Consider the following 9518-nt stretch of genomic DNA (forward strand, 5'->3'; position numbering starts at 1 on the left):
GAGCCACTGTGGTTCCGGGTTCTCAGCCTCCCGGGGCCAGGATGCCCGCGCCTCTGGGCTCTCGGGCGGGCGGGCGCGCTCAGACACGACCCTCGGGCACACGGCCTCCCTGCCAAGCACCACGCGACCGGAAGCTGAAAAGCGTGGTGCCAACCGGACGGTACTTCCGGTTGACCCGGAAGGAGACCCGGAAGTAGAGGATGGTGTGGTGCCTGGAAGTGCAGTTCCGTGTCCAGCGTCTCCCGGCGCTGACCCCATGCCTGTGGCAGGTGAGTTGCTCTGACCTGGTGCCACCGCTCCTCCCAGGGAAGGTCATCGCCCTGCAGTTGGGCCCCACTGACCCTGGGGAGAGGGCAGGACCGCCTTCCCTGCATTCCCGTCTCTCTCTTATCCTTCCTCTACGACCTGGGTGCTTCCAAAAACCCGTCCGCTTCCTCACCTCCCACTTTTCTCCTGGCGCCACCGCCCTACCTAATGTCTTAGTCACAACATCCAGGGGGCGCTTTGAAACCCTTCCCCGATTTAATCCTGGGCCTGTGTAGACACTGAGGACCAGGCCCTCCATCCGGACACTGTTCCCTTTGTCTGCTGGGACAGCGTGCGTTTCCGCCATGTCTGGGGCTTTCTAAAGTCCAGGCGCTGGAGAATTACAGGAGGCAGGGTGAGGGGTTCTGGAGGAACCGAGCACTGACAGTTATGGACCTGAAGCGTTGACATACAGTTTATTCTAGTCTTCTCCCCCAAAGGCTCTGCACCTCTTTGCTCCACCGAGTACACACAGCTTAGGGGTGATGGAGCAGGAAGACAGAACGTGGGATCCTAATGACATCAGCCTCTGGACCATGTTACTGTGAAACAGAAACAAACCCAGGCCCGCAGCCACCATTGTTTCTGGTCTTCCATCTAACCAGTAAACATCCTCAATAATCCACAGCTAGTCAGAATAACAGGTAACCAGAAAAATACCCAGGTTAAATTACAATCAAAATGACCATAAACCGCCCTAGCTTGTTTGGCTTAGTGGATAGAGCATAGGACTGAAGGGTCCCGTGTTCAATTCCCCATCAGGGCACAGGCCTGGGTTGCAGGCTCGATCCCCAGTAGGGGGCGTGCAAGAGACAGCCAATCAATGATTCATCATTGATGTTTCTGTCTCTCGCTTCCTCTCTGAAATCAATCAAAATATATTTTAAAAAATGACTATGAACATAGGTTTGAAACTGTTAAACTATATTGATGTTAAAATAATTTGGGCATTTTATATGAAATCAATATTTTGAAAATAACTACTAATTTTCTATAAATCCATATGGTGATATTTATGAAACAAAGAACTTCACAAACTAATGATAAAGACTGTTATAATTATACAAATTGCCTCAGTGTTTCATTTATCCACCATTTACTGAATATAGATACTCAGCCAGCACTATGCTAGCTGCTAGAGATACAAGGATAAGTGAGTCTCTAACTTCCATTGAGGACTCACAAACTAATGATAGAGACACAAACAGATGATTTATGAAGTACATATTGTCAATATATTTTTTATTCATGAGCAGATTTTTTTTAGATTTAGCAAATGAACAAAAAATTTTTAGTTATGAAATTCACTAAATGTAATTTGGCCCAATGACCAGTAGAGGGTGATAGAACATCAGAATGACAGCTTAAGAATGTCTTTATGGACCATAGTGTAGGCATTTTTCTATAAACATAATTTACTCAACTAATATTTGTCCCCAAGCTCATTACATACTTATCTATTGAATATGCAAAGTATGTAGATCCATTCTAAATAAAATACATTCATGATTTAGAAAAATACAGTGAAAAAAATAAGTTTTACTTATTCCTATTTTATCATTGTTTTACTTTTTTTTTCTCTATGTCCTACAATATCATGAAAGCTCACTAACCAAAGAAATACATTGCTTTTTATCATGTGTTACAAATATCGTTTATCTGTCTCACTGGTATCTTTCAGAAATAGTCAAGTTAATGAAACTCGATGTAATGGATGCACCACGCCAGCTGTAGTTGTTGACAGAAAATAAATGATAAAATCTCTTTATGTTATCGGTGAGTAGTATTTTGAAGCTTGAAATTTGATCCCTCTTAGTTATGTAAGTTTTTTTTACTATAATTCATGTCTGTAATATTGAGATCAAAACTTTTTAAAATGCAACTAATAGAAAAGCATTTTCTATTAAACCACAGTATTCTTTTTGCAAGATGGAAAGAAGAGAAAAAAAGCTTTTCTTTGTCAGAATGTGTTTTGTTTAAAGTGAAAGTGCCTCTTGTTTAGACTACAATAGACAATTCTCCCTTTGGAAGGGCATTAATTGGCCATTATTTATGGAGTACCCACTAGATGCTCCATTTATGTGCTGTAACAAATTAACAACGACTGGGTGGCTTAAAACAAAAGGTATTTATTCTGTCACAGTTTAGGAGGCCAGAAATCTGAAATCAAGGTGGGCTTCTTCTGGAAGCTCTGACGGAGAATCTTTTCCTGGCCCCTCTCCTAGTTTCTGGTGGTTGCCAGCAATCCTGGTCTTATAGCTGCATCCCTCCAATCGCTGCCTCCTTCTTCACATGGCCTTCCCTTCTGTGTGTCTCTCTGTGTCTTCACACGGCCTTCTTACAAGAAAACCACTCCAATCTAGTGTGACCTCATCTTAACTGATTACATCTGCAAAGACCCTGTTTCCAATGAGATCATACTCTGAGGTTCTGGGTGGACATGAATTTTGGCAGAACACTATTCAACCCAGTACAAGTGGTGTGCTATTTTGTATGTCTTCAAATAAATCTTCAAAGAGAAAAAATAATAGGGTTTTCTGTTATGGAAAGAATATGGAAACTGAATTATTATATTCAGAAGACATATCCCAAAGTACAATCGAGTCTTTTACTTTCCTTTCCTTAATCTTCTTACTTTGTTTTACTTTTATTCTATTTTTATATTCATGTGTTTATACCTTGCCTTATCCTATAAAGGTTTTGAGGTGTCTTACACTAAAAATATTTAGATAATAATGCACACAACATAAAATGTATGTGGCTCTCTCTCAGTAAACAGTATATGATTTTTTTTGAGATCCAGTAGAATCAAATATTTAATAATAAAGGAAGCTATAGTAAAACTCTCTATAAGTGGAATCCAAAAGTTCCATCACATGAAATTCACATTATCAAAATGTTAAAGAAAAGATCCCTTTTCAATTAGTCTCCCAGTTATTATATATGTAATTTGTGCTCACTTATGAAATATGTAAGAAATAGACCAGTTATTACAAATGTGCACAATACAATGAACTGAGAAAGCCCCAAGTTATCACAAAATAGTCATTTTCAGATCTTTTACCCTGAAGAAGATACCACCTTAAACTGGTCCCTAGTTGAGAACTGCAGCTGGGTGGAGAATGGGAGCCAACTGCCAACTGGGTTCTCTCTCAATTTACATGATCTCAGAGACATCACAGTTTAAAGGAAGAGCAGAAAGTCAAGACCAGAGACACTAAGCACCGATGATAAAGGAAAATGTGGCCAGTTGCACAGTTCTCATCGGAAAGGAGGAAGCACATCACCTCAGGAGGACCCAGGTTTTTGTAGTGATGACTTGCTTAAAAAATGTCTCATTGAGTGATAAAGGGAGAAGATCGTGTCCTTTAAAAACTTCTAAAGCAATTGCACTAACAGGAAAGGTTGCTTCTTCTCAACCGTTTTGTTCAAGTGGAGGCTGTGACGCTGAAACAATTCAACCAAGGTAGTTATGGACGGGCGAGGATAACAGGACAGAAGTTTAAAGGAGCTGGAAGAGCCACTGAGACAAATATTCTCAAACACACCTCCCAAAATGTCACCCTCCCGTGTGGACTCTCAGGCTTGTGCTCACTGATGAGAGAATAGGAAGCTAATATCGGAGATGCTGGATCTATACATGCTTTAAAAACAAGTGAGCAGACAGTCAAGTTACATTCTCAAAGAAAATTAAAGAACCCAAAGAGAACACTGGACAAATATTCTAAAGTTTCCTACAAGGAAACTCAGAACTTTCCACAGGAAATTGTTCTGGGGGCTTCAAGATCCATCCAGTCAACCCTGCAAAAAGCTTTGCCTTCCCTACTTTCCTACCTTCTGAGGCCCAGTGACAACACAGGGACAAAAAGCCCAGAATAGTCAAGAGAAGAGAAAGGGAGCTGCCAGTGGGTGAAGGAATAAAACAAATGTGTGGAAGATGGAAAGAGACTAGAAAGCTGCCTGTGGTTGTAGATAAGAAAGAATGAGTAGATAAGAAAGCCCAAAATATGCAGGAGGGGCTTCAGTGCAGGAGAGAGTTAGTCTCACACGGCCTTAGGATAAGCAGGGGAGTGAGAAGCCACAGAAGTTTCAGACGCAGGTGGCAGGAGGCAGAGGGGAGGCTGAAATGGAGGGATTAACTGGAAGTGTGTCTGGGACACACTCCCTTCCCTCTCCTCCCATTCCTGAATACGTGGAATACCAACTGGCATTTGACTCCTGGCCAAAAAGAAAACGGTTGCTTGTCTTGAACACTGAATAAACCGACTGAGAATGAGGAATGCTAAGGCTGAACACCAGTGCCCCAAGTAAAGCTCTCTGCATGTTTGTATTTTGGAGTGCCAAATCTACCCCCCAAAAAACGGGCAGGTTCCAACATTCTTACCCTAAAATGAAGGCCGCCATGAATAGGCTATTTATAGGAGCAGTGGCCAGCTATGTACCAAGCATCTGTGCTGGTTCCGTAGTGTGATGCTTCTGGGGCGTGGCTGCCCAGCCAGGGAGGGCCTCTGCCAGCCTTTCTTGCACCCAGGTGTGGTCATCTAATGGTGGAATGGGAGTGGAAGGGATGCGGATCACTTCTAGGCCAGGGCCCCTGAGAAGACAGGTGTGCCTTCTCAGTTTCTTGTTTTACCTTCTGGCTGCCAGAAGCAGAAGACACCAAGGCCCAAGGAGAGGCTGGAAGCAAGATGCTATGGCAAGTCAGACTCTCCATGTTGTCTCCTCACAGTGCCCTGGCTAGGCCTGAGATGAAGTAAAAACCACCTGCCCCATTCGTCTCCCGTGGGGGTAGGGGAGACTCACAACACAACCGAAGATTCGAACCTTTCAGCTCTCAACTGGCTCCCCAGCCCTTCGGTTTCAGCACTCACAGCCTGAGGATAAGCATGGGAGTGAGAAGCCACAGAACGGGGTCTTAGCATCTTTGTAACTGTCACTGATGACCTGGCTCTAACGCTTGTCCGTGAGTGTCAGTGGATCAGGAGACTTTGCCCAAATTAAAAATGGCAAACTTTTATTGAAGACTCTTAGGTTTTGGAAATCCTAGAAACACAATTAGGCAATACCCAGCGTGTTCTGAGGAAGAAGGAAACGCTGAGAGGACTTACAGTAAAAAGTCCATTCTTGGGAAGAATCCGCTCTTCATGCCTAGCCTCTGGGTTGGTCTGAGATGGTAATCTTCCCGATGCCCGGGGATGGACATCAGGCAGTGTAGACACATGGGCCTTCTTCCCTGAGTTCTGAGGGTTCTTCCGAGTGTTATCTACGGGGTTTCTATATCTCTAGCATTGACACTGCCAAAACGTTCAAAAGGGTAAGCCCTCAGGCCAGTTGCAGTTAGAGGGATCATCGTCATGCCTCAGCTACTGGATTCAGTTACTTAGTAGTTTGACTGTGGGGACTCTCTTGTCTCTGCCCTTTCCTCACACTCCACTTTGGAATGTGGGGGTAATTGGGGTCTCAGCGGCAAGTGAGAAAGGGTCATGCCTTCACATCCTGTTAGAAATACTAAAATGGCATGTCCGTCCACGGCTATCAGGGTTAAATTCCAGCTCCTTCGTATGTCCTGTGGACACTGCGGCCCAGGCTACCTTCCCAGCCTTGTCTCACACACTCCCTCCTGGGCTCACCACACTGGTCCTGCAGGTCCTTCATTCTCTACGAGTCCCACCTCAGCCTTCATACATGCCTGGAATGTTCTTTCTCCTACTACTCTGTCTTCTCATTCTTCAGGTCTCAGTTTAATTATTACCTCATGAGGAAGGACTTTCCTTAAGTAGCCCCTCCCCCCACTCCATTATTCCCGCTCATATATACTGCTTTACTTTGCAGCATTTGTCACAAGTTATAGAATTGTGTACTTACTGGTTTGTGGCCCTATGGCCAGAGACTGCTTAACTGTTTCCCAAAGCATTTCTATTTTCCTCTGAGCATGCATTTGGACTACATTTCCCAGCCTTCCTTGCAGTGAGGTGCTGCCATGTGACTCAGTTCTAGCAAATGGAAGGTAGGCCGAAAAGACCACTTCCAGGCAGAAAACCTTCCAAGTCTGACTCTATTACAACCATGCACCTTGTTTGGGAAAGAAACCCTGATGTATAGGGTTCTGCCACTTACTGATTGTGTAACCGTGAGAGCCTTGCTTAATCTCTGAGTGCCTCAGTTTCTTCATCTGTAAAGTGGAAAAATAATCTCCACCTCATCAAATGATGAGGTTTAAATAAGTGAATACATGAAAGTGCTTAGAATAGAACACTGCCTAGTACATAGTAAGTGTTCAATAAATGCTGACACTATTGCTGTTATTATGGAGTAACTAATAATATCAGCAAATATATGGAATAGCAGAAATACAGATTTACAAATATATGGAATAAGAGAAATATAAATTTATAAGGTAGAGAAAACATTTTTCACATTATAAAAGAATTTTAAAATTCATAATCAATAAACATGCACTAGGATTAACAAAGCAGGGCTGGACTACATGAGAAGTGAGAAGTATCAGGGAAATTTAGTATTAAAAACCTCTGCCAATTACAGATCAACCAGAAAAGTAAGTAAAGGAATTCTGAAAATATAACATAGCCATTCAGATTTAATCAACAATTAAAAATCAGTTTGTATACAACTTTTCAGGAACAGGTTACAGTGTGAGTTAAAGCATGTCTGTGTTGTTTAATACAAATGCGCCTCTAATCAGCAAAGATGGGCAGGAACCCTTTCCTCCTGCCCTACCCCTTCCATACCATATGACCCTACATCCCCGTTTCTTAGCAACTTCTCTGTGGAAAGCAGCAGTATCACTCTTGCTTTAGCCCAGGCTTATCATATTAGTACATTACACTTGCCTCCCCGCCCCCCAAGAAAGGTTTCCACAAATGTAGATGCTTGATTATCTAAGACATGTGTTAAGAAAAATAAGGCCAAGAATTAAGGCAAATCACTGGTGGAATTTGATAAAATTTGCTTTAAAATCAGTTGTTTGCAACAACCAAAAAAGCAGTTGTTCGTGCCTTCACCTCAGTTTCCTTTCCTACATGTCACTGAAAAAAAACTATTTTTATATCCCACATTAGCACTCTGGTTTTTTGGTTCATAGTAAAACCATCAGGGTGAGATTTCGCCTCAATCTCCTTTGGCCAAACTGATTGCCAAGTGTGTAGCAGTATTCTTGTTCCCACAAAAGAACCTCCCATCTTTTCTTAGCTAGTAGGTTGAAGCAAGCCAAAGAAAGGAAATGATACTGTGTGTTTTGGCATACCTTAAGTCTTGGTCCTCCTCTCCCTTAAAAAAAAAGAAAAGAAATAGCTTTTTATAAAGATAGCTCTAAAGATTTAAAGTGAGTAAAGTTAAATATGGCACTCAACATAGCCGACTAAATAGCCTACTGCATATTCCAACTGTCATTCTTTTCAGATTGAAAATAAACACCACAGATGTGGAGGAAGGTACTGCTTTGAACACTTTGTGTTATAAATGGACTTACTTTTCATAACAGATCTCACCTATTATCAGTTTGAGCTGAATTTTTAGAAGATTTTTTAAGCTTGCTTTGAGAGCATCAATAATTTCTAACAATTGTTAAACCCTTATTTTTTATATTAACCAATTCTACTGAAACTTGAATATTCCTTTTTAGAAAGGTTGTATAAATAAAAATTAGTCTTTCCAACTGGGAAATTATATTTGCATTAGTCGTGATAATGACAGAAAATGTCTAGGGCTTTTTATTTGAAATATATTAACCACATCAGATTTCATCTAGAAAGCCCCTTAGTTAAGTGTTCAAAGAGCATATAAGCTAAATGCTTAAATCAAGTCCATCCATGGATGGGCACATCTTCTTGTTATTGTTAAAGGTAAATATCTTGTGTGCTATTTTAAGAATCTCCTGAGTTATAGATTTGAATGCAGAAAAAAAAAACCTATATACCTCAAACACTGGGCTGACCAAGAAGGTCAGGTGAAGGTGACAGGAGGCATTTCTCCATCTCATCAGCCTGAGAACGTATCGCTACTAAAATAATGAAGCAACACTGCAGACACGTAACCTGGGCACTCGTTATCACAGCGTAGGGTTCAATATGTCTTGCAGGGCACCGAACATTCTCACTGGCATCAGTCACAGTGAATCGAACGTATGTATTTCCAGAATATAGTGTGAATTTATTTCTTCCTTACAAGGGCACATTTTCTGAATCAGTCCTAATCTGTTTCTTCTCCTGCATCCCCTAAATTTTCTGGATGTACCTGCATCCTCTCTGTCATACAGATTTAGAAAATTTAAGTCGTTTTTTTACTTCTTCCCCTTATTCCATCACCGTGTGCAGTCCCTTGCCTGGGCCTGTTTCAGAGCCTCATCACCTATTGTCTGCACAGCGGGAATAACTAACCTTTGAACTGGCCCCTCGGTAGCCTCTTCCTAGCCCGATGTATCTTAAACACTCCCACCGGTTATTGTTCCTAATGTACAGCCCTGATGTTTCATTCCCTGGCTCAGATGCCCCACACCCTACAAAATAAAGTCTCGACTGCCCAGACTGGCACTGCAAACCAGGCTCTGGCCACATTCAGTTTCTAACCTGGTTTTCCTCTACTCTTTATAGCTATTGTTTCCTGTGTTTCAACCCAGACTTTATGCTTCTCCTCCCTGACGTTATGCTTTCCTGCCTCTCCACTTTGGCTCAGTTCGGAGATGGTTTTTCCTTCCTCTCTGCATTTGCAGCTCCTGTGCTTCCTTGAGGCTCAAGGTCTAGCTCAAGGCCACATCCTCCACAGCACCTTCTCTTAAGCTCTCATATGGAAGTAATTGTTTCTTCCTCTGAAGTACTCTGGCAGTTATGGAAATGTCGCTTTCTCAACTCTCTTCTGTTTTACTTTACCTACTCTCAACTCCTTAGAAAATCCAACTCTTATTTGCTTTGGTATCCTCTAATTATACACTTGCATACTGGCCAACTAAATAAATAATAGTTGAAGAAATACGTATGTCACCCTGGCCGGTGTGGCTCAGTTGGTTGAGCATGATCACATGCACCAAAAGGTCACCAGTTCCATTCCTGGTCAGGGCACATGCCTGGGTTTTGGGCTTGATCCCCAGTAGGGGTTGTACAAGAGGCAGCTGATAAATGGTGTATCTCTTGCTTGGTTGTTTCTATCTCTCTATCTCTCTCCCTACCTCTCATTCAAAGGAATTAAATATTTTCACC

The 9518-nt window shown here is 42.2% G+C and overlaps 1 protein-coding gene across 1 annotated transcript in view; it reads right to left on the bottom strand.

The window, feature by feature from the left end:
• LOC102758464 (calcium-binding mitochondrial carrier protein SCaMC-1-like) overlaps positions 1 to 316 on the bottom strand; it is a 21129-nt gene extending 20813 nt beyond the window's left edge. The window contains exon 1 of the mRNA XM_006763116.2: positions 165 to 316. Within this exon, the coding sequence (XP_006763179.1) occupies positions 165 to 316 (152 nt within the window). The remainder of the gene's footprint in view (positions 1 to 164) is intronic.
• Positions 317 to 9518: the final 9202 nt, after the last annotated feature.

The sequence above is a fragment of the Myotis davidii genome, unplaced genomic scaffold (assembly GCF_000327345.1).
Source record: "Myotis davidii unplaced genomic scaffold, ASM32734v1 scaffold217, whole genome shotgun sequence".
NCBI lineage: Eukaryota > Metazoa > Chordata > Mammalia > Chiroptera > Vespertilionidae > Myotis > Myotis davidii.